Below are 26793 nucleotides of genomic sequence, written 5' to 3'. Positions count from 1 at the left end.
AGATCTAATTTTTACAGGAGTGAATTTAATATAAGGGTATATTTGTTATCGCATATTTCAAAAGGGCTTTTTCGTTTGAGTCATCATAAATTATCGTCAAATTTAGAAAATGCGATGGATTCCAAATTTTAGTATATGTACTGCCGAAGCGTGTTCTGGGACATCTTTGAGTCGTGTAGTCCGGGGAAGAAATATATTACCTCTTGTGCACTAATTTTCTGAGTGCGTTGTGGGCTCTAAAGGGCATATTCTCAGTGGATCGTCTCGTCTGGGTACACGTCAGGTTGGACGGGCCCACTTTCGAGACCTTATAATCTCGATACCCCCTGATGTATAAAGCAATAAAGAAAAGATGGCAGTGATACTGGGCCAGCCCAAGAAGCGCCTTTGGTTCAAGAGTGTGTTAGGCCCAGAGAGTCTAATCAGCTGAAGATGATTCATTCTAACCCGAAACAAAATCGGCCATACGTGGTTAACGTTCTGCCCAAAGCCAGCTTATGTGCCCAGCATAAAATGAAAGATTGCCCAATGTGTTCCAGTGAAGGGCTTTCACTTGGCTCCATATAGAAAGCCAGTAGGAATAAGAATTGTGCCCTAGCACAGCGAACTTTTAGGCCTCCTATTCTGATTATTTGCGGAAATAGGAGTGCTTTTGTGTGAGATACGTTTTTACATAGAGTTGTGTGATAGTTGTATTCTGTACAATTAATTAAGGTTTTTAGTTGAGATGAAAAAAAGTTAATGGCACGAGAGGGATTCGAACCCAAGACGTTCGGCTAGATACGCCGACATTTAGGTCGGTATGGATCGATCGTATGATAGCTCGAATGGTACAGCAGCTGCGTATTTAGCCGAAAGTCGTGGGTTCGAATCCCTCTCGTGCCATTAACTTTTTTTCATCTCAACTAAAAACCTTAATTAATTGTAAAGTATTAATTGGTCAAGCGGACCACGAAATTAGAGAATTTAGTTGTATTCTGTGTTAATGGTTTCGTGAAAATGTACTTATAAGCGTGAATGTGTGTGTAGTACAAGATTGTATGGCGAAAATTAAGTACACCATCACTCTCAATTTCACTAGTTAGTGTCGTGTATGTGTTAAATATGCCATCGCCTTACATCTCAAATGTTATGTAAATAAGAAAGAATGTGTAAGAATGAGTGAGAGTGTGTTTAGGTGAAAACTGCAAGCGTTGCAGGTTGAAATGACCGGTTGTCGATAGGTCCTGGGGATTCTAACTTCGGCGGTGGTACGGATAATACCGAGGTCTGACCCAGCCACAAATCCCTGGGTGATTGGCTGAAGTGAAGTGACTTCACGCAGAATGGCCGCAATCTGGATACCCTGGATCTATATTATTTTGGTTACTGATTCCCGTAAACTTTTGCCATTTCAAGATCATGTGTAATCTGCCAAAGTGGATGATGTGTAATTTTCTAGATTAAAAAATCAGTCAACAACCTGATGATATCTTGGGTGCCAGGGCACAGGGGAATTCTGGGTAACGAAGAAGCAGACAAACTGGCCAGAAGAGGATCTGCAAGACCATACATAGGCCCCGAANATGGGGAGTTGATGTCCGAGTGGATCGAGGTCACGATAGCTCAGGTGGTAGAGCAGCGGCGTATCTAGCCGAAGGTCGTGGGTTCGAATCCCTCTCGTGCCATTAAATTTTTTCATCTCAACTAAAAACCTTAATTAATTGTCATTTCTCATTTATCTTCTTCTTTCTTTTCTTAACCTTCTCAACTATTGACCTCCCAGACGATCCCTGTAGGTGATTGAGGCGTCGCTGGCCTCGCAGTCATGTAATTGAAGAGATTGATCATACCCATCGGTCATCGATGGGTTGCTCACACGCACGATTAACACGCCACCTATGTTTTCTCCATGTAACCCATCTGTTTGTTGGCTCAGTTATAGATTAACAATAAAAAAAAGAATGAAAAAAAAGAACTATCGAATTCCTCCAAATTCCTTATGTGGAAGCCATTCCATAAGGAACTGACCAAGCCTAATTCCGGTACTTCAAATTCTTCATACAAACTGTCTCATCCTTTTTTTAACCTATACGTAACCTCCCTAACGATCCTCAGTAGGTTGAGGCGTCATTGGCACCGAGCTCATGCATAGAAGAGGCTATTCAAGCCCACTAGTGATCGATGGATGGCTCACATTTACGCTTAACATGCCCAATTAGGTTTGTTTATCATGTAACCCATCTGATTATTGATGCAGTTATAGATTAATAATATTAGAAAAAAACTTTATCGAATTACTGAGACACGTCAAGCAAGACTGTTGAGCAGAATTTTTAATTTTTTCTAGTGAATTTTCTAATATGTTATGGATGTATAGAAAAATAACCTGATCTATCGTTAATTCTATATTGGCGAGAAGGAAGCAGGCTGGAGCGCCTCTATAACTGGTTTTAATCGATTTAATGGAGGTTTTTAAAGTAATTTTTATAAATCACGCAGAAAAAAAAATGTGTGCGAAGTTTGTAATAAAGATCTTGAGATTAATGAAGATAAGATCAAAATAAACTCTTATTTAGGCAGCAGGGAAACACTTTAATTTAGACATAAATCCATTATTTACGCTAGGCTATCATTTTTTATGTCACGTAGCCTGTTTGCTAATGGATAAAGTGAGATATAACGGCTCTTGATTCGAATTCGTTTTAAATGTATAGCTATATAAGTTCCCCGGGGGGCATTATTTATATATTACATTTTATGGTGATTTCGATAATCAATTGAACAGATAATCATAACTCCTAATCTGTGGACCATAGGTCGGATCGTAGAAGCAGCCAGCGTAATTTCACGGTGTCGCAAAATCAATTTGTCCGTATTCACGGAACGGGTGGAAAGTTAAGTTTCAACTGTGAGATTGAAATTGTAAGTCGGAGCTTATGAGGATGTTAACGTGGAGTCGAAACGTCTCAATTAAGAAGACAGAAGAAGCCGAAGAAAATAGAAGAGCGTCGGCGAGGGAGGAGTCGGCTAATCACGATTTATAACCGTCACCTCTTCGACCTCCTCATGAATTAAGAGGCTAATCGGCACGGTACTCGCCTTTTTGCTTTTTGATGTTTTCCTTTTTCATGAGCTTAACGGTTAGATGATTTGGGTTTGTTGCGCTTCCGAAATCTTCCTCAGCCGTTTTTCTACTATTCCGTTTTATCTTTTAACAGAATCGGTTCACGAAGCCGACGGAGAAAAAGTACTCGACGCAATTTCGCATTCGGTCCAGGTAAACTCCGGCTTGATAGTGCCGAGTTTTGCCCTACATAAAAAAAGTGAATCTCATCCCATCGACACCTTTGTTATGGGCAAAAGGAAAATCAACCAGACCGCAAATGCGTGACAGCTTTCAAAAGCCTTAAAATTCTCCACAATGCGTCGGTGGCCGCAACGGTTTAGACGTTGACACGGCGCTCATCACTGTAAAGTAAAGGTTCCGGGTTCGAATCCAGTGGCCATCCATTCGAACCCGACATACAAATGAGCTTTTTTTCCAAAACACCGGCACCCTGAGAGCATATGGACCTCTGCTGTTGTGAACCTTCGTAAAAAAATAAAAAAATAAAAATTCTCCAAAATATAAATTAGAGCATTATTTGAGAGCCTATTTATGATTGTCAGTTCAGCTCAAAACTCTTACTTTTCTAATTTTTGTTTGAATATAGAATATATTTTGCATTGTATAAATTCACTTTTCCACATCCTAAATGTATTTGTTAAACGTAAACAATGTTTGTAAATCCCAGGCCCTGAAGATGATCTCAATAAAGATCGAAACGTTGGCGCGATAAAGAAAATGTTTTTCTGACACCTACATCACACCGCATCTCACGATATCTGAATAATTTACTTTTCTAATTTGAAGTGAGAAAGTCTCGAGAAAATTTTAAACTTCTCGAAAACTGACTATCTGATATCATATGTAGGGTGTAGCAAGAATTACATTATTTTTCAAAAGGAAAATGGAAGTGAATTTGCTCCAAAATTTTATAACGTCATCTTTGAAAAAAGTAATTAAAAAACCAATTACACCACTAAAAAGGATATTAAATGGAATCTGAAATTTTGCTGATCTATAGGTTTGGAAATAGAGGCTTAGACTCAACTTTGAAAAACAATTTTTTTCAAAGTTCTGGCAACTAAAACGCTTATTTCATCAAAGTTTACAAGTTTAGTATTGAACACAGCTTATTGCAAATTTAACGTAGTTTTCAATTATATCAACGGATTTGTCCAAAATCTTTCAGTTTTGGAGTTATTGTTTATTTGGAGCAAGGTCGTGAAATCTAAAAAAATCAGAATAACGGAAATACCTCCGAAAGTGTTGAGATTCGGACAATAGATAATTAGGACTTTTTGGTTCCATTTTGAATGTAGAAACTACGGGCAAAGTTTGTAGCACGAGTAGCCGAACACCCTGTATAAACTAATCGTAGTTGAGGAAACAAAAAAAGAAGAAAATTTAAATAACTGTTTTTGGTTCGGGAGAAGATTAGGTATTGTCATTGAGTAAGAAAATCCTCTCAGTGATGTAATTTTTGTTTTACATTTTGTTCCCACCAGACAAGTTATAAATTTATTTTAGTTGTAAATGAAGCTGTTTAACCTAGATAACCCGTGCGGCTTGTTTGAGAGTAATTAAAGATAATTTTACGAATCCAGCTTGGATATAGTGAGTAGTCTCGGCCTAATTTTCGTACGTAAATACAAAATAATTTTTATTCAAATGTATTTATTAATTCTGTCTTCGTGAAAAATCTGTATTGTCGGATTAAGTGTTAAATAAATCCATTATATTTCCTGGTGCGATTGACTAAATAACTTCTTTCAATTAATTAATCTTTATGTAAGGTATTGGTTGAAATGAAAAAGTTAGTGTCACGAGCGGGATTCGAACCCAGGACCTTCGGCTAAATACGCCAGTACTCTACCACTTGAGCTATCGTAACTTCGATCCACTCGGACATCAACTCCCCATCTCAACCTACCTTTCGACTTTTCCCTCCTTTTTCCATTTGTCAAATGTCCTGTAATTAGGATTCGATTCTCGGCGAGTAATGAAAAAATTCAAAATTAATATTTGATGGGAACTTGTTTTTTATTTTTATGTAAGGATTTGGTTGAAATGGAAAAGTTAGTGTCACGAGCAGGATTCGAACCCACGTCCTTCGGCTAAATACGCAGCTGCTGTACCATTCGAGCTATCATACGATCGACCCATACCGACCTAAATGTCCCTCTTGTCACCGGGCTAGCCCAATCCCGCTAACAAACGTTCCATTCCAAACTACCCCATCATCCGAACCCTTTTGTCAAAAACCTGTGACTGAACCTTAACACTTGACATCGGTCTCCTAGTTCGGAGTCCATCTCGCTCATCGTATTGATGTACTAACGACTACCATCACTGGATGATAGCTGTTCAAGCTTCCATGCTACTTGTATTATTGTTTATATGTAAATATTAAATGTTTTACTTGTTGCGTCGAAGAAAGCAGTTTAAAAATAAATAAATAAAAGTGCCGATGTTCCGAAGGATCTAGGACGCAAGACGATACAGGGTAGAGTATTTGGTCTCAAAATCAAGTACACAGAGACCATGGACTCGTAGACCAGTGACTCTCAAGTCCATGCGATTGAGAAATGTCCTATTTCAACCTAAATTAAAATCTAATGGGATTTTAAATAAGTTAATTTTTTGGAATTGATCTCAGGTCTGCGACTCTAGTCTATTTCGACTAGATAATATAATCGACCCGTATAATCGAAGTTTTCGGCTAACTTCTAACACATTGAATGGTACTTATTTATCGTAAGTCCGTCCGTTGGAAAGTCGGAATGTACCGCGAACGAACAGTAGGGGATCGGAGGCGTGTTTCAAGTGGGAACTTGTCGGATGCGGAAGGGTTAAATTAAATCTCTCCTCCGTGATTGAGACTTCAGCTGGAGTCGGCCGTTAACCGATCGTGCTAACCGAGGGCACGTTTTCAATAAGCGAGTAATTAAATCCTTTTAAAAATTCCCAGCAAGCGTCTGCCACATTGAGTTTCGACATTCCTGCTGTGAATAGTGTGTATCGAGGTATTTTCCTTTTGATGTTGCGCTGCGCGGAAATTAACAAGAATATATTTCGAAGGCTGAAAAAACCTTTAGTTTCTGACTATAGGCAGTCACATCATTTTTATGATAAATGACTGACCTTTGAGCCTATTATGTTTGATTGGAATTTTTCTTTTCCGTAAATATACCAGCATCCCTTTTATTCAGAAAAATGAATTGATGTGAATTATACTCTATATCGAATTAAATAGCATAAGCTGTTATCACTAGTAACATTTGGTAGGATGTTTTGAAACATTATTTATTTTTTTCATTGCATTCGCAACAATTTCTGGGAAAACTAGAAAAATGTTTAAAGTTGAAAAGTGTAGTACCTACTAAATAAATCCATTATATTTAGTGGTATAATGACAAAATTACTTCTTTCAATTACTTAATATTTTTATGTAAGTAAGTAATTTTTTTGTTTTGGTTGAAATGAAAAAGTTAGTGACACGAGCGGGATTCGAACCCACGTCCTTTGACTAAATACGCCGCTGCTCTAACCACTTAAGTTATCGTGACTTCGATCCACTCGGACACCAATCCCCACCTCAACCTACAACCTTTCGAATTTTCCCTCTTTTTGCCATTTTTCATGCCATTATAGAGGAGTTGGTGTGCCAGTGGATCGAAGGTCATTGGTTCGAATCCCGGTTGTGACACGAACTTTTTCATTTCCAAAACTAATGAGAAAACGACCTGACAAACTTTTGAAAATCACTAAAAACGAATAATTAAGCAAAAAATGAGAAATTGCTGCAAACTGATTTAAACGAAATGTTAAAATACATCAGTCCGTTTGGATAAAATGGTGAAAATAAATTTAAAATATAATAAACTGGACACAATGCAATTTTTTTTTAAATGGCTTTATGTTCTAGCATATTAGCCAATGACAATGTTATGCGTATTCGTTTTGTGGGGGAAGGGTAACGTGAAAAAAAGGCCACAGGCGACGGCGGGAATTGAACCCACGACCGCGGGGCCTACGAGCCGAGAGTCTCTCACGCTAACCACTCGGCTACCGCGGTTTTTTTTTTACTATTTCAAACCAGTTTAAAAAAACTGTAACAAAAACGTAAAACTACTCGAAACAGGTAAGATAAGACTTATAAAAAGGGATACCAACTACTTGAAACCAGTTTGAAAAGACTATAACAAAGCACTAGAAACAATTGAAACAAGTTTGAAAAGCTTATAACAATTCGCTAGAAAATACTTGAAACAAATTTGGAATAATATAACAAAGGCTTAAAATGACTTGAAACGGGTTGAATCAGACTATAAAAAGTGACACCAACTATGTACTTGAAACCAGTTAGAAAAGACTATAACAAGCACAAGAAAAAATTGAAATAAGTTTGGAAAGTCTATTAAAGAAATAGAAACTACTTGATACCAGTTTGAAAAGACTAATAAAAACTAAATGTCATAAGTTTGAGAAACAATTACAAGGACTTAAAACAAGCTCGATAAGACTATAGAAAGGACTACAAACTACTTGGAATCAGTTTGAAAAGACTGTAACAAAGTTCTAGAAAATGCTTGAACCAAGTTTGAAAAGACTATTAAAAAATAAAAACTACTTGAAACGAGTGTGGAAAAATATTTAAAAAATAGAAACTACTTGAAACAAATATTGAAATACTATTAAAAAATAGAAACTACTTGAATCAAATATTGAAATACTATTAGAAAAATATAGAAACTACTTGAAACAAATATTGAAATATTATTAGAAAAAATAGAAACTACTTGATACCAGTTTGAAAAGACTGTGTAGCAATGCGCTAGAAAATACTTGAAACAAATTTGGAAAGACTGTTAAAAAATAGAAACTAAATGTAATAAGTTTGAGAAACTATTACAAGGACTTGAAACAAGCTTGATAAGACTACAGAAAGGGCAACAAACTACTTGAAATCACTTTGAAAAGACTGTAACAAAGCTCTAGAAAATGCTTGAAACAAGTTTGAAAAGACTATTAAAAAATAAATACTACTTGAACCGAGTGTGGAAAAATATTTAAAAAATAGAAACGACTTGAAACAAATATTGAAAACTATTAAAAAATAGAAACTACTTGAAACAAATATTGAAATATTATTAGAAAAAATAGAAACTACTTGAAACTCATATTGAAATATTATTAGAAAAAGTAGAAACTACTTGAATCAAATCTTCAACTACTATTAAAAAAATAGAAACTACTTGAAACAAATATTGAAATATTATTAGAAAAAATAGAAACTACTTGAAACAAATCTTCAAATACTATTAAAAAATAGAAACAACTTGAAACAATATTGAAATATTATTAGAAAAAAATAGAATCTACTTGAAACAAATATTGAAATATTATTAGAAAAAATAGAAACTACTTGAAACAAGGTGGAATAAATATTTTACCATCAAAGTCAATGACTATAACCAAAAACGCTTTGATCATAAAGACAATTAGAAGCTACTTACCTAATAGATACGAACTAAACTCAGCCTTGTAACTTGAGACAACTAAAACAAAGACCTTGTGAAATGTTGTTAATTTGGCTGGAGGTTATTATTTCGTAACTATTGATGGGCATTAATATATAGAATAAGTGCAGAAAACGGTTGTACATTACATTTATTCTGCTGCATTCAGCATTCGGTACATATCGAGAGATCGCGAGTTGGAAAAACTGGATTTAACTTTATCTCATTGGTAAGAAATCTCAGTCAAAATTCATTAATTTTTACATTAAGAAATGTTTCTAAAACAGTCTTTAACAGATGCTGCAATCTATCTAATTTTCGACCCTTTGATTTTCAACCTCTCTCCTCCAAACGCCTCGGACGAAGGCCCAATAAAAAATCATAGATTAGATCGAGATAAAAGCCTTGAGATAAAGGTTCGGCCCGTCACTAAAGCCATTACACCTTCTAAACTTAACAGTCAGATAATTGCACCGGCCCGGTTATTACGGCTATAATACAACGTGAATCTTTCATACAGGTGCATGGGGAACGTTGAAAAAAATCAATTTCTGACTGCATCGTTTAAAAGGTCAAAACTATAAAATACTGCCTTGTTGAGAAGAGATTTTGATGTGAGTTTGAGAATGGGAAAAGGATAAAAATCGAATGAGGGCCGACCGTTCTCTCTTGATAATGTGCTTGTTGATAAAATATCTGGGGGTCTCAGATTATCAGCTTTTAGAGACTGGGACACTCCATATCCGCCGTTGGACCGACAGAATATTTAAGATGTCGGTTTCTGAGTAAACGCTAAATTTAAAACAGACAACTTAAAATTTAAGAACAAATGAATACTGAGTAGTTTTGGTTCCTCTTACAAAAGTATCTTGTTATTCTTTAATTGACTTCAATATAAGTGAGGCATTGAAGACTTGTCATTTTGTAGCTTGTGTAAAAATGTGATTGAAGCTCATATTTATTAGCTTTCATGTAATGTGCTTCAAGCCACGAACATTATTTTATTTGTGAATTTTGAGTCGTAAAATTTGTCTATTGTCAGATTTCTTATGGAGGTCTGCTGGGCAATGAAGATTTCTTACTGTCTAACTTCGCTGGTTTGGTCAGCTAGGCATGGTTTTGTTTAAGTGATTGTCTGTACAGCATGATCAGAGACGATGTGGTTTTTAAAAATTATTTATTTATTTAGGAAGCCAAAATTCTGCTCTCTTCCATACTTAAAGCAAACACAGAAAGCACCTCAAATGCGCGACCTTTAAGCAAAAACAAAAACGAAAATGACAAAAACGCTACTGACATATCAAACCAATGATCTAAAGATCTTAATATAAGTTTCGAATAAGTTTAATGATAAAGTTTTGTAATAGACTTCATTTAATTTTCTTTTTTTTTGTGCAGAAATGTCTGCCGGAATTCGAAAACGCCGCCTTCAACAGGGAAGTCGAAGCATCGAACACGTGCGGAGAGGACGGCGAAACTCGATACTGCGCTCAAATAGGCACAACACAGACGCAATTCTGCTCCGTATGTCGACCGGGAGATCATCCTCCGTCATACTTGACCGACGTCGACAAGATAGGCAACCTCACCTGGTGGCAGTCGGGCACCATGAGCGACGGCATCCAGTACCCCAACATGGTCAACATTACCATTCATTTCGGTAAGTGGGAGTCAATCAAACATAAAGTGCATGTTTAAGAAAGAAAATTTATACTACGGCAATGTTGTACCTTTCGATCATTTTGGTCTGCCTTCTTCCCAAGTTTTGATTTGTGCTCCGTTTGACATTCCAAATTGAACCTAAACGACGCTCTTAGCATCATCACCCCGCAGTACTCGATAAGTAATCTTACAAAAATGACTCTTTGTTAATGTTTAACATTGGATTTTTTATGAGAAGACATTTTTCTAATGTTATCCACTATTGTGGAAATATTCCATTAATATTCTCATAGTTGAACCCCACTATCTTTCCAATCACAGACCCAATAGCCTTCTTCCAATGATTTTCAAAATCCTCAAAATACAACTCTTAAAATGCCTAACTTTTTTCTTAGTCTTATATAAAATCATTTCTAATAACCTGTTTGTCTTCTGTCATTCCACAATTCAGCAATGTTTTAGAGATGTTTATGCCTCACCGTCAATGTTCAAGAACGGTAAAAACCTCGCATAGTGCTTGAGTGCACTGGCATGAGGAAATTCTCAACAGATTAAAATAGTTTCTATCCAAATTTTATTATCTAACCCATAAATCCTACCCAACCACTGCATCAGAATGAGCTGGGTCAAGGATTTCTCGGAATAGAGATGGATCCAAGCCAGTGTGCCCCATCCTGAACACTATACTGCTGACCAGCCAATGCATCCCCAAAACCACCCTACCAACGAACCTATACGGACGATACCACAATATTATGTATGTATTAGGACCGAAATATGGTTTGGCTCTTTTTTCTACTTCAAGGCACTATTGCGACCACTTTTGTCATGTGGTGTTCAGCCAAACCTTCCAATATCCAGTGCTCCAATCCTTCTATTCAAAGATTTTCAGACAAATCTCATGACTACGTCTTTAACTGCACTATCCACAACGGCCTCAACAGTTTTGTTAACAAACTCCGTTCCCGTTATTGAAACCTCTCGATCCATCCTAACCTTACTCGAGGACAAATCGTCTACGTCTACAGCAAGGAACTATTGACATCTACGCAAGGTAAATACTTAGGACTATATTTAGACACAAGACTGACGTGGAATCTCCGCACAAGTACCCTACAAGTATTTGGACAACTACGAAGACTTCTAGGACCGAAATTAGGCATGTCCGAACTAACTAACAATATACAAAAATCCTTTTAACCTATTTTTGACATACGATGCAGAACTGTGGGGTACTACCAAAGTAGAATTCTCCAAGCTCCTTACTACATTTCTAACCTTTCTTTCCAATGGCCTTAACATTACCTTCGTTCAAGATTTGATCCGGTACCGTTTCCTAAATTTCCAATCCAGTCCATTTAACCCATCATATTGCTCAAACCGTTTCTAGTACCTTCATCCAAAAAACTGCCCACGTCGCCTCAATCAACAACCACCTTGCTCCTTAATCGAGTACCAGCGTTATTGGCCTCTCTTAAATCTTGCCCGTAGGTGATGGTAATAAGAACAAATTTGTCATGTATAAGTCATTGATTTGAGATGAACTGTGGTGATCACGAAACCATCTCGGCGCTTGAGCACATTCTCCGAGCAACTGACATCAGCAGCTCAACATTACTGATTCCTGAAGTTACACTTATCCTAATCCTTCCGCTCAAGATCTACTACTTCCAATCCCGAAAATCCTCTAAGCCCGGAGATGAAAGATCTCTTTAAATCCTTAGTATCGGGAGTGTCAGCCTAGGCTGGTTTCTCAAAACTGTATCCTCCGGGAGCAGTGCTGACCTTGTGTGAAAGGGTGAAAATAATCCAATTAACATCAAATGTGGATCAACATTTTAGTGAATTGTTTGTTGGAAGGATTTTAGCAACCGAAAATTATTTTATCGTATGGTAAATTTTATAACTCTTCATCATAAAGCTTCACTGGTTAAAGGTTCGAAAAATTAATATGTACTTCGTTATTTAGAACTGTAACTTAGTTCTGTTTTTTAACGGTTTTGTAAAACTATTTTTGTAGCTATTTTTGTATCATAGAAAAAGTTTAATAAGGTCACTATTTATTTAAAACAATGGCTTTTTAAGTTGTCTCTAGATTCGACCTATAAGGGGAACAGGTGAAGTGGGCGTCTGCCCATATCGCATTCAGGAGGACTTCGTGACCAACACAAATTACAATTAAATACAACGGTCACGTTATGTTCTTACAACCCTAGTTTACACATTATAACGGTGTTAGCATAGAAGTACAACTGTTCAACTACCAATTAGGACATAAATGAATTCAGTATATAACGTTCTCTTGGCCGTCTGACGAAAGAGGTATCTCAAATGAGGCAACTGTGTACCGTATTGGGCCTGGGGGGGGGAGTTTTATAGGAGTTTCGACAATGCTACAATCACGTTAGCATTTAAGATTTTAAAATTATTTAACAAAAAGTTGATGACAAGGGTAAAATCCTCTGGTTGAATACAACTGTAGAAATATTGGCATTGCTAAATTATCCATAATTCACTAGTTTTCGTGGTCCGCTTGACCAATTAATATCTTTCAATTAATTAAGGTTTTTCGTTGAGATAAAAAAGTCAGTGTCACGAGCGGGATTCGAACCCACGACCTTCGGCTAGATACGCCGCTACTCTACCACTTGAGCTATCGTGACATCGATCCACTCGGACACAAACTTCTTTTCTCAACTCACCTTTGAATTTTCCTTCCTTTTTGCCATTTTTCAAATGTCGTGTAATCTATTTGATTCTCGGCGACAAATGAAATGGCCACGGAGAGCTTGAGTGAAGATAAACTTCATTGAACTTATTAAATTAACTAGTTTTCGTGATCCGCTTGACCAATTAATATCTTTCAATTAATTAAGGTTTTTAGTTGAGATAAAAAAGTCAGTGTCATGAGCGGGATTCGAACCCACGACCTTCGGCTTGATACGCCGCTACTCTACCACTTGAGTTATCGTGACCTCGATCCACTCGGGCACTAACTTCCCATCTCAACCCCACCTTTGAATTTTCCCTCCTTTTTGCCATATTATTATCCATAATATCGATTAATTTGTACTAACGAAATATCTCTCTTTCTCCCTCTCTCTTTCTTCATCTCTCTCTCCCACTCTCTATCTCTCTATTTTTCCCTCTTTCTTTCATCATCCCTCTCTCCCAATCTCTATCTCTCTATTTTTCTCCCTCTCTCTTTCTTCAACTCTCTCCATCTCTCTCTCTCTCTCTCTCTCTATCTATCTATCTATCTATCTACCTATCTATCTATCTATCTATCTATCTATCTATCTATCTACCTATCTATCTATCTATCTATCTATCTATCTATCTATCTATCTATCTCTCTATCTATCTATCTATCTATCTATCTATCTATCTATCTATCTATCTATCTCTCTATCTATCTATCTATCTATCTATCTATCTATGTATCTCAGCTTTAAGAATGAGAATGAAAATAGAGAAATCATTTAGTCATTATCAAGGAGAACTTTATGTAATTTAAGTTACATATTTAATTAGTAATATTTAATTATACTTAAAATGATAAGTTTTATCTATTGATATAACATGAAAAAAATCTTGAAAATACATCGAACAAATTATAGTGACGAATGTGTATATAAAAAAAACGTTATTTTATTTTTTGAACAAATTAATCTACTGTATCAGGTAAAAGAGATTCAGATAAATCCGTCGATTGCTGAAGTTGCTCAATATTTTTACGGTCCATTCGATAAATCCTGCAACAGGTCCTGGGCCACGGAATGCCTGGATCGGCATTATCACCCTTTCAATTATTCCGACTCTGAGACCTTTCCACGGCCGATTTCCTCGTCTCCTTCGGATCCTTCGTACGGCTAACAGATTTCTTGCACTCGGATAATTTCTCATGAAGAGGATAAAATCCGGCACCGCATGGAGTCCTACCTGGTCCTTAGTCGGGTGGTAAAGTTTCGTCTAGGTTTATAAAGCCTTTTATAAAAAAAAAAAAAATAATGCCCAATGTAATTAATCTTTAAAGAAAACCCAAAAATAGAATCGATAATTTTAGAGTTACGTTAAACCAGTAAGTTTGTTTATATTGGCAGAAGTTTAATCGCGTAATAGTTTGTTGACTTTGGTTTTAGTTTAGATGTAGAGAGAAGAATAGAATAGATAAATAGAAAATACATAGATATGTACAGAGTCAAAGAGATGACAAATTATAAAAAACAGCTAGCTAAAGTTATATGGAAAGGGATAGAAAATAGATAGATGGATAGACAAGTGGGGAGAGAGAGAGAGAGAGAGAGAGAGAGAGAGAGAGAGAGAGAGAGCGATATTAACGATTTATTTATTAAAATACACGCAAAAGTTAGGACTTCCGAAGAGAGAGACGAACAGAAAGATGGAGAGATGGAAAAAGATGAAGAGAGAGAGAGAGCGGATGGGAGGAAGGGAGAGAGATGATGAAAGAGAGAGGGAGAAAAAGAGAGAGTGTGGGAGCGAGAGTTGAGATGAAAATGCGAAGAATCTACAAGTTGAAAAATGTAGATAGGTGATTAGATAAAAAAGATGATATATAAAGAAACAAAGAAAAGTAAGATAGTTCAAAGAGTTAATCAAAAACAAGTTGTATAGAAAGATAGATAGATAGAAAGATAGATAGATAGATAGATAGATAGATAGATAGGTAGATAGATAGAAAGATAGATAGATAGATAGATAGATAGATAGATAGATAGATAGATAGATAGATAGATAGATAGATAGATAGATAGATAGATAGATAGATAGAAAGATAGATAGATAGATAGAGAGAGAGGGAGATGAAGAAAGAGATAGAGAGAGATAGAGTGTGGGAGAGAGAGTTGAGATGAAAATGCGAAGAATCGACAATAAATACAGATAGGTGATAATATAAAAAAAGGATATATATAATGAAACAGAGAAAAGTAAGATAGTTCAAACAGTTAGACAAAAACAAGTTGTACAGAAAGATAGATGGATAGATAGATAAATAGATAGATAGATAGATAGATAGATAGATAGATAGATAGATGAAGAGATAGATAGATAGATAGGTAGATACAGAGAGAGAGAGAGAGAGAGAGAGAGAGAGAGAGAGTGAGGAGAGGAGAGGAAAATGTGAAGAATCGACAAACTGAATATATAGATAGGTGATAATGTAGAAAAGAAGGTATATCTAAAGAAACAAAGAAAAGTAAAATAGTTCAAACAATCAGACAAAAACAAGTTGTACAGAGAGAAAAAATCGATAAATAAATAAATAAATAAATTTAAAAAAAAATATATATAGATAGATAGATAGAGGGAGAGAGTGAATGAGAGGGAGATAGAGGGAGAGATTTCATCACCGAAGAAAACGAAAACTCGCGAGAACGATTAGGCCAGAGACACAGTGATCAATAACGGTCGAACATTTGCTGTAAATAAAACTAAAATTGGCTGTTTTTTATTTTTTTAGTCCCATGATGAAATGAAATCATTAAAAATTTATCATCTAAAAGTTATGATGTTTAATATCTAGAGGGTTTATAGACAACGGTATAAAACAAGGGGGAATAATTTATTTTTAACATTTCTATAAACATCTCAGTGCGTGATTAAATCAATTATCTTATAGAATTTGCAACTAGAAGGCTAGATCATTACAACCGTCTTTTTCTTATCCATTATTATCTCATGTGAAACACAATATGAACAACGTCGAAACAACAATATTTTTTAAAGAAATTTTGTGTACTTTTTCGTGCGTTTTATTACTACTAGTATGAAATAGAGTAAATTCAGGAGTTAAGGTCGACTAGGACGCTGAGGAAGCGCCAATTAATCAACGTGGTTACAGATTGGTCAGGCCTTTTTGAATATAATAGCAAACATAGAAAAAATATCTATTTACAATTTTGTCTCGTTAAATTTAATCGATATGTCCGGCCGGCAAATTTGATCGGCTTCGAAAATGCCGTCGGCGACCGGCAGTGTAAACAGGCTAAAACGTGAGCCCACAGCTTCTACGGTCCAATACACATTCGGCCCCGGGGCTCCAACTCTAATAATCGAATGTGCAATTACAGGCATAAATAACCGTAATCTGTTGACGTTGTGCATTGAAAGAATTGTTTTCTTCCGCCTTGGCTGGGGGCCCTTGGGCGTTCGGCCGGTTTTCGTCCCTCCTCAACGTCTTGAGCGCCCAGTAAGAACCTACAAAGCGAGGATACAAGACTTATTTTAAAAAAAAATCTGAACATAAAATTAGAAGAGTTGAAATATATAAAAATAATCATATATAAAAATCATATTCTTAGATAAGAGATTTCAAAAATTAACAAAGTTTTTATTTTATAGTAATTGAAAAGACCTTATCATCGTAATGAAACACAAGAAATAGAATTTTCCTCGACAATTTATGAATGGGTGGTATCTTTTAATTTACTGTAAAAATGTATACTACTCCTGAAAAAAGTAATCAAATTGTTAAAGTCAAGCGATACTTCAGCTGGTCAGTTATCAAGGGGGCTTTTGACATTTATTTTTAAACTTTTCTACAACACGTAAACATAACGTTCTCCTTGATAATGACTAAATGATTTCTCTATTTTCATTCTCATTCTTAAAGCTGAGATAGATAGATAGATAGATAGATAGATAGATATATAGATAGATAGATAGATAGATAGATAGAGAGAGAGAGAGAGAGATGAAGAAAGAGAGAGGGAGAAAAAGAGAGGGAGAAAAAGAGTGAGAGCTAGAGAGTGGGAGAGAGAGATGAAGAAAGAGAGAGAGAGAAAAGTAGAGAGATAGAGAGTGGGAGAGAGAGATGAAGAAAGAGAGAGGGAGAAAGAGAGAGATATAAAGCGTGGGAGAGAGAGTTGAGATGAAAATGCGAAGAATCGACAAACTGAATATATAGATTGGTGATAATATAAAAAGAAGATATATATATATATCTTATACATATAAAGAAACAGAGAACAGAAAGATGGTTCAAACAGACAAATAAAGACAAGTTGTACAGAAAGAGAGGGAGAGAGAGAGAAAGAGAGAGAGAGAGAGAGAGAGAGAGAGAGAGAGAGAGAGAAAGAGAGAGAGAGAGAAAGAGATGGAGAGATTTGAAGAAAGAGAGAGGGAGAAAAATAGAGAGATAGAGATTGGGAGAGAGGGATGAAGAAAGAAAGAGGGAAAAATAGAGAGATGGAGAGTGGGAGAGAGATGAAGAAAGAGAGAGGGAGAGAGAGAGAGAGAGTGATAAAGCGTGGGAGAGAGAGAGTTGAGATGAAAATGCGAAGAATCGACAAGCTGAATATATAGATTGGTGATAATATAAAAAGAAGAAGTATTCAGCTATAGAAGAATATATATATATATAAAAGAAAAAGAGAACAGAAAGATGGTTCAAACAGACAAATAAAGACAAGTTGTTCAGAAAGATAAAGAAAGCTAAAGATATAGAATGTAAGAGAGGGAGAGAGACAGACAGACAGAGAAAGGCAGAGAAAAAGAGAGCGGATAAAGAAGAAGAGAGAATGATGGTTCATTGATTTGAGGGTGTTCCGACCCTGCTTCCAAAAGTCTCACATCAAGCCATCTCTATATTTTCCCACTCCAAGAACCATTCTCGCCCTTTAAACCCTTATACTGAGAGTGCTACCGTTGGGTGGTGTCTCTCATGTGTCATCCTGGGGCAGTGCTGGCCATAGTGTCAATGGGAATACACAAAACATATGTACATATTTGTTGACGTTAAAAGGCTACAAATTAATTATTAAAAAAAATTATTATTCTATATGTACCATATTTATTATAGTATAATATTCAGTTTGTGGTACACATTCTGACTGGTGCCTTACAAAATTAAAAGTCAAAAGAAAAATCGTAGAAAAAATGGGTGAAGGTTATTTCGAGGATTATTTGACTGTAATCTTTCTTATCTTTCTTTGCAAGAAGTTAGAAATAAAACACTTGTGCGATTTTCTCCAGTCAGCAGTCCCCACGAAATGTACAACTTCTTTTGAGTTAAGGGAAAACATTACAATTGAAAAAAAAACCTTAGCAACTACAAAATTTATATAATCGAGCTGTGCAAGCAGAAAATGGGACTTAGTGAAATTATCCCTTTTTTAAATTAAATTCCACTAACGAACAAGACAGTATCAGATTTGAGTTTATTTTAAAAGAGTATTCTACTTATGCTTGGCGTATCAGAACTTTAAATGTCCTTTAAAATTACCATAGTAAATCTTAAAATTCTAAAATACAAATTCGATCGAAAAAAATAAACGAACAACACTGTTTTGAACAGTAAATATGTAAATAGAAAAAATCCTATTAATACTGCTATGGAAGCGTTTACAAATTAATCCAATTAATGAGAAATTAAATATGAAATATGTAAAAAATCTGGTATTTTTGTAATGAGAGGAAATCGACAAAAGTCATGTCCTCTTCGCAAGGCGGATGATCGTAATTTTGTTATGAGGCGCGAAGGACCCGTTTATTAGATCGAGTGACCCGATGGTATTTGTGAACAATGTTGCTCGGGTCATTAGCATGAGGAAATTAAATAAAGAAACGTCTCAATGGGCTTCGTTCGGCTTGGGCTTAACTGATTGCAACGGCGAGCGGTCTGGGGGTCAAGTATTTCGACTTGGTCATAAATCACGGGTGCCGATAACTCTCCCGGGAGTACGGGAAGAGAACGTTCTCCTTTGTGCTGCCCCGAACGACTTTTCATCATTTCGAACAACACTTCCACAAAAAAAAAAAAAAAAATGAATCTGGTTCGCACGATTGAACGATTTATCATCACACGATTGGAATTTTGCAAAACCGGCATTTTCTACAATCAAATTGAAGTAAAATCATCCCTCACGATTGTCAATTTTATTTAAACATCGTGTAATTAAAACGAATAGAGAAAGAGAGAGACAGAGAAAGAAAGAGAGAGAGAGAGAGAGAGAGAGAGAGAGAGAGAGAGAGAGACTGATATATAAACAGACAGAAAGAAAGAGAATCATGGGTGAGAGGGAGCGAGAGGAAGCCAGAATGATTAATACATATATATGTAGGGAAAGGGAGAGAGAGAGAGAGAGAGAGAGAGAGAGAGAGAGAGATATTTCATCACCGAAGAAAATCAAAACTCGCGAAGACAAAGGGGAGAGAGAGAGAGAGAGAGAGAGAGAGAGAGAGAGAGAGAGAGAGAGAGAGAGAGAGAGAGAGATAGAGAGAGAGAGAGAGGGTGGAGAGGGAGGGAGAGAGAAAGAGAGAGAGTTAGAGTGAAACTATATAAACAGACAAAAAAAAAGAGAGATACAGGCGACAGGGAGCGAGAGGAAGCCGGACAGAATGAGCAATGGTTTTGGGATAGATACAAAGAGACGAATATAACGAAGGAAATTTAACAGACAGATTGAAAATATATAGATATATACAAAGACAGAGAGAGAGATGAGGAATTAAAAATAAACAGCTAAATAAAGTTATATGAAAAGCGTTGGAAAATAGATTGCTAGGTAGGTAGATAGATAGTTAGATGGAGAGAGAAAAAGTGAAGGAGAGAGAGAGAGAGAGTGAGGGAGGGAGAGAGAGAGTTAGAGTGAGACTATATAAACAGACAAAAAGAAAGAGAGACACAGGCGAAAGAGAGCGGGAGTAAGACGGACAGAATGAGCAGTAGATTGTGTTAGATACAAAGAGACGAAAAGAACGAAGCAAATTTAACAGATAGACAAATAGAAAATACATAGATATAAACAAAGAGAGATGAGGAATTAAAAATAAACAGCTAAATAAAGTTATATGAAAAGCGTTAGAAAATAGATTGATAGATAGGTAGATAGATAGTTAGATGGAGAGTGAGATAGATAGATAGATAGATAGGTAGATAGATAGTTAGATGGAGAGTGAGATAGATAGATATAAATATATACATAGATAGATAGATAGAGAGAGAGAAATAGAGAGAGAGAGAGAGAGAGAGAGAGAAAAGGGAGAGAGAGAGAGAAAGAGACAAAGAGACGTGGAATAAAAAAGTATGAGAAATGATAGTAGCGTGAGAATGGGCGAAAGAGATAGGAAGAAAACAGGCCGACACATACAGAAAATCTATTATTATATTTATTGTTTAACTTTCCAGGTGACATATTTATTCGACTAGAAAAATTCCCCTGTTTTTCCTAGCACAAACAAGAAAATATGGAGGCGGTAACTTAACCAACCGTACATTTGCAATTATACTGCGTGATTCTTATTACTGTATAGAATTGCAACTGGTCTCTCAATTTTATGTCGACCAGTTTTATTATATATTATAAAGTGTATTAAATCAGTATACTAGAATTTATTAGAAACCTAGATTTGAGGATTAGAAATATCCTTTGCAAAAGTTTTGGAGGATCAATATAGATAGAAAAAAAGGATCAAGGGTCTTACAAATAAATAGATAGGACCAACAAAATATGATTGATAACTTTTTTACTTTGGTATTAACAGATTATCACTTGAATTAGAACAATTTTTATGGCCTTCGTTGAAAGAATGGCTGATAATTTTTTTACTGTAGAAACGTAATTACATTCCGTTTTTATTTTTTAAATTCAATATTTTATCAGTTTTTCTTTATGAAGCGGCAGCGTAACTTGTATGTTGATATTTAAGCATGTATGCTCGAATTATTTCTTATTCGTTTTTTTTACCAATACTTAAGAATAAAAATTTTCTATTATATTGTTGGCTTTTTTCTTTTTCTGCACTATCTTCATAGGTCATGAAGAACATGGTTCGTGAAAGCTTCACGCAGCGTTGATGGCATGAAGATTCTACTCCCCGAAGAAAAAAAAATAGATCGATTCATTTCCAGCGGCCATAAGTCTAGGTGTATCGGTGCCCTGAACATGTTAAGTTAACGATAGTTCCCAGAGCGTGTTCAGGTCGTGCGATGGCTCGCGTGGAGTCCCAACTCCCACCCTGTGATTTATGGGTGCACGAACCGTTGTAAACAAACCCGGCTCTGGATACCGACTCGCTAACCACCGTCCGCGCGCTGCATGGAAAAATAAGAAATACGACCAACCTTTGGGCGTAAAACCGGCGAAAAAGATGACAAGACCATTCGCCTTTCGCCTTAATAAAGAGAAGAATCAGTTATTTTGAGCTAATGTCACCAAAAAAAAATTCACTGATGTAAAGCCGTTCACAATTCGTCAGAGAGCGATAAATCACTATTCTCTTAATTTAAATCAACATTAAAGTCAGCTTAATTTAAGCTCGATCGTAATGTAACCTATTTTATGACTCTTTGTGACATAAATTCATGTAATTTGCAGTATCTGCCAGACATTAATGAGAGTTGATGAAGCTTTGTCAACAATATTCTAAACAACAATCATTTTTTGTTTTCCAATGCAATGGTAATTTGTTAATGCCAACTTCCGGATCTACCAAGCCAGTTTTGTTCTTTTTTTTTGAATTTATTTGTAACCAGTATCAATAGGTAACAAGGTGTAGGTAATGTGTTTTTACTTCACACAACTGACACTATGACCAGTGATTATTTGGAGATCGTGAGATGCTGGTGTGACGTAGGTTTTATTTAGAAAAACATTTTCTTTATCTTACCAACGTTTCGATCTTTATTGAGATCATCTTCAGGGCTCAAAGAGATTTTTTTCCGTGTGATGTCAACATCACACACTATAATCAGTGTTGCACCTAGAGGACATGTTATGAGGAGAGATCTCGAGGCCATAGTTGTTTGAGGCGACATTGATGATCTTTGGAATCGGAGGTAGTAAACAGGGCTTGAGCAATAAGTTTACGATAGGATACAAAGACTGAACTGATAGGTCAGGAAATGGTAACGGTTCAAATAATTAGATAGTGAAATTATAAAAGTATTCAGAAAGTTAGATAATTCTTTTGAGGACTGTGTGGTGTTTAGTGACCGTTAGTTAATAATTATTTGTAGATCGTGAGATGCGGTCAAGGGAGAGAGAGCATTTTCTTTATCTTATCAACGTTTCGATCTTTATTGAGATCATCTTCAGGACTAGATTCATTATTGTCGTCTATACTTCAGTGTACATGTTTGATTATTGGGTGTCGTGTTGAGAGTAGACTGTGGGGTACCACTAAGCCAAAGTAGAATTCTCCAAGCTCCTACTAGTAAGTAGGAGTACTAAGTACTAGAAACGGTTTGAGCAATAGGGTTAGGATGTGATAAAAGGACTGGAGAGGAAGGTTAGGAAACGGTAACGGATCAAATCTTGAACGAAGGTAATGTTAAGGCCCTTGGAAAGTAAGGTTAGAAATAGTAAGGATGCCTGATTTCTGTCTAGAAATCTTTGTAGTCGTCAATTTCGTTATCGTAACTTAAGACATGTTTGCAAATTATAGTCAACTTGAAGTCTAATGTAGTCCTTAATGTTTAAATTGCTTATATGAAGGTAGTTCTTTACTTCTGATTAGCCATCATCTGTCCTTCATTGAACAATCGGTTTAGGATGGATTGAGGGATAGGGATAAGAAAGGCGGCTACAAGGCCTACTGCACATCGACCTAAATAGATCTATTGTGCTGTTCTGTTTATTATAACTCACTGGCCAGCTTCAGGTTATTAGGCAGCCTCCACAGCATTTCCAGCGGCTCCTTGGTGTAGGATCTGGCTTGTGGTTTTTCTTGTCCTAGTTGCAAGAACTCCAAAGACCTTCACAGAAACATAAAATGTGTTCTGCGGTCTCCTCCTCTTCCTAGCAGTATCTGCACAGTGTTTCTTCTGTACTCCTAACCGGTGCATGTGCTTTCTTAAGTGGCAGTGCCACGTCAGGAGACCGTCAGAAAGCCGGTTCGGTTGCGGTTGCCTTCCAGTAATTCTTTTGTAAGTTTTGCGCATTGCATATCCCTTCGCGTACCTCATGCACGTGTTTTGTTCCACGAGGATTTGGACTTATTAAGGATTCATTTTAAGACTATCGTCTTTTGTGGCAGGCTGCTAGGCCGCAGTAGGGTTCTGGGCGAAGAGAGCCCATGTTGGCTCCCTTTTTGGCCAACATGTCAACCTTTTCATTGCCTCTATGCCCCGAGTGTCCAGGGCCCCATGCTAGGGTCAGGTCGTTAGCGCTGACATCCGGAGAGTCTCCATGCAGTTCCAAACACTCTTTGCCTTCTTCTCGAATTAGGCTAAGGCTCTGAGAGCTGCCTGGCTGTCAGAGAAAATGGCTATCTACTGGGAATCTATTCCTAGCCTTTTTATTTCTCTGGCACATTGTTCGATCGCTATGATTTCAGACTGGAAACCGGTAGCATACTTGCCTAGGTTTACTGTCAGTTCGGTCTTGGTGTTCAACCCAAAGACCCCAACCCCCGTACCCTTGTCGGTTTTGGAGCCGTCGGTATACCAGTAGGATTTGCCTTTAGTGGTGTTCCCTGGGCCCATTCTTCCCGTTCTGGTATCAGTACTTGTACTTCTTGGTGAAGTTGCACTTTGGAGTAGTGGCATCAATTGGCACGCCTAGAAAGGCATCTGCCTGTATCTCCTCTCTCAGTGTCCATTGTTTATTCACATGGCCTATCCTAGCAGATGGTTGTCCATTTATGAGCCTGTGGGCTGTTGCTCTAGCTTCTCCTTGGATTAAAATCTGACGAGGTGGAAGGTTTAACAAAACTATCAGAACCGCAGGCTCATGGCACCAGTGACACTGAGGCTAGGATCGATTGAGAAATTGATTTGGATCTTTTGGCAGTTGTTGACAAAATGAATATTGAGGTCGTTGTGGATAATGATTTTAGTGAAGCTTTGAAAAGTTAAGGATTTCGATTGGAAGGATTGGATGCGTAGCATATTGGATGGCTTGGGAATCTCACATTGCTCCAGTAATGAATATAAAGTAGTTGTTTTGATTGTTAAAACTGATATCGTTCCAAAAAATCTTCGAAGCTGTCCAAGTCTTCTGTTATGTTTTATATTAAGTCTTGGGCAAGAATAGAAGCAGTCTACTATCTACAGGTCCTAAGGGACATGAGTGGAATTCGGTAGTTCTTTATTATTTGTGTACAGAGGACTGCAAAACCGTTCATGTCTTCCAATTTTTGCACTAGTCTTTGATAAGCTCTGGGTGTTCTTGGATGTTGGAAGTTACTTTGATAGGATTAGAATTAGAACGCAAAATTGCAGTGTAATCAAATAGTAATCACGGCGTTAGGAAATGCTACCGTTTAAATGGCATAAAGGATGGGACCAAGAACGTTTCCTTGTGAGACGCCTGCTTGTATTAGTCTAATATTCGAGTATTCGCTGCCGCACCTCACCCTGCGGTTACTAGGATTCAGGGCACGGATTATGCACGTTGAAACCTTTTTATCTTTAACTAACGTATAAAATGGATTAAATAAACAAATCAATTATTGAAGATGGCGAGAAACCGAAAAGCTACTATTTGCTAAGATGATCGAAAGCGACCATCAAATCGGACGTTCTACACATAATTTTGTTCAATTCGATTAAATCCAAGTTAACATGATTTGTGTATAATGAAAGTAAATCACTTTTGTCTGTCATGTTGAAGTGAGATGATTTCATAAGCGATAATCTATTTACTGAAGTGTCATTACATTTCAACTGAAGGATTTATCAATTTGTCGTTAATTATATTATCTTCTTTTATGCCTTTTTCGAAATAAATATGAGAAACTAGATGTGTTATGATTTAGCCCTAATTTCAATTTGTCAAAAGTCAATTTTATTTGTCGGGACAAACTTCGAGTGTTTTATGAATTTTTTGCAATGTGGTACATACAATTTAATGTGTAAACATCTCGTAATTGTGGAGGTTAGGATGACAGAGAAATTTATAATCTGTGGTCCGTCTACCCTCGCCGGGTCTTTGGTCAGGCACCTTTCCGCTTCATTGGAGCTGGTACCGACCACCAAACAGCCTTCCAATAAATTTCAGCAATGCTTATTACGAAAAAAAAACTTTTTTGAACGCTTTTACCCCAAATAATAAAAAAAGTTTATAATCGTATTTCTTTTTTTATTGTTCAATTTATGTAGAGCTTTGTGATTTTAGAATGTGTTAGGTTAGTTTTTAACAATTTTAGGACAAGTTTCTTTAACCATGGGGCAAACTTCACGGCCAATATTCAAAATTTTAAAAAATCTCATTTTAAATATTATTTCTTATATTTTTTGTCTTAATCATCCACAAAGCATCAGAGGTGATTTTTAGTGGGCTAGTTTAAAAAATCATGAATTCAGCTTTCAAAGCGTCCCATTGACAATAATAATCATTACCGATTCGTCACGATTTTTCAATTCTTTTTTCTCTTTCAGTAATTATTGAATGACCCCGTGTACACAAATTGGAAGAAAGAGAAAAATGACACACCTTGACAAATCCCAAAATGCCCCGGTGATTTATCGGTGCCCATGATGGTCTGAGTTATGGTGAGATAGTGTCTGAGGAAAGGCGCAGATTGAATAGAGACCCGCACTGTTTTTCCATTCGTTTCGTTTCATCATCAATCAGTCGGATGAGACCGGCCAACGTTTTTACCGGCGAAGAAAGTTTCCAAAGTCCAAGTGGATTTATTCAACGACTGGGCGAACTGATCACATTCATTTACATAAGTTTCAAACCCACCTCACTTCTTTAGCCTGTATTTTACTCATTTGACGGCCAGTTTATCTTCTTGTTTCCGACTGGTAAAACGCCATCTGTTTTAATTATTCAATCTATGCTGATCTAAGGCTGAGTTTCAAGTTGTATGCCGCTAAGAATTATACAGGTAGATCGTATTTTTGTAGCAGTTGATTAAACGACTTTTACACTGAATAAAATTCTCTTTTCAGGAGTCTCAGAGTCAATAAGAAACACGCAATTCAAGTTTAACCAGTAATAATTAATTTAATTAACTTTTTCTTCAGCCCGTGCGTAGGCAGGACGACCAAGTGTCATGATTCCCCAGGACGATAAATGTTTGTATTGGCATTATTGTAGTTTTTCAGAATCTCTGGTCGAAACACCTTTCTGTATGTCCATACTTCCCTTTGCTGCATTTCCTTTTAGGAATCTGACTTTTGTCCATGTCGCTTCTTTAATTTCTTTGGGTGTTGTTATTGCCTTTGCAAAGAGGTTTTTGAGCTAAATTATTACACGGGATATGCTCCAATTTCCATGTTTGTTCTTGACTAGGTTGACAATTTTCTTTTACTGGCAGTTAATTTCTTGTGGAGGTAATTTAATGGGTAATCAACAGCAAATAGGTACATGATCATCCCCCATCCTGCTGGACCAGAGGCAGGCGGTTTTACTAAGTATTTGAGGTAGTTCAAGAAACATTTTTTTCTTATTTTGAGTCAGTGTGAGAATTTTTTTTCTTTACCTATTTGTCCAATTCCACTTTCAGCAAACTACGAGGTTTGCCTACTTGTGCTTGCTTGAAAAGCACCACAGAAGAAAATTTTCGTTGGATTTAAAAAAAATCACGTATTTCTGATTTAACCTTATTCAT

The 26793-nt window shown here is 36.5% G+C and overlaps 1 protein-coding gene across 1 annotated transcript in view; it reads left to right on the top strand.

Moving 5' to 3' along the window:
* Positions 1–26793, top strand: part of LOC106662477 (laminin subunit gamma-1) — a 275363-nt gene that overhangs the window by 44974 nt on the left and 203596 nt on the right. The window contains exon 2 of the mRNA XM_014386595.2: positions 10006–10267. Within this exon, the coding sequence (XP_014242081.1) occupies positions 10006–10267 (262 nt within the window). The remainder of the gene's footprint in view (positions 1–10005; positions 10268–26793) is intronic.

The sequence above is a fragment of the Cimex lectularius genome, unplaced genomic scaffold (assembly GCF_000648675.2).
Source record: "Cimex lectularius strain Harlan isolate CLEC.00 unplaced genomic scaffold, Clec_2.1 scaffold1, whole genome shotgun sequence".
In the NCBI taxonomy this organism is placed as follows: Eukaryota; Metazoa; Arthropoda; class Insecta; order Hemiptera; family Cimicidae; genus Cimex; species Cimex lectularius.
This window is presented reverse-complemented; position numbering and strand designations above follow the sequence as displayed.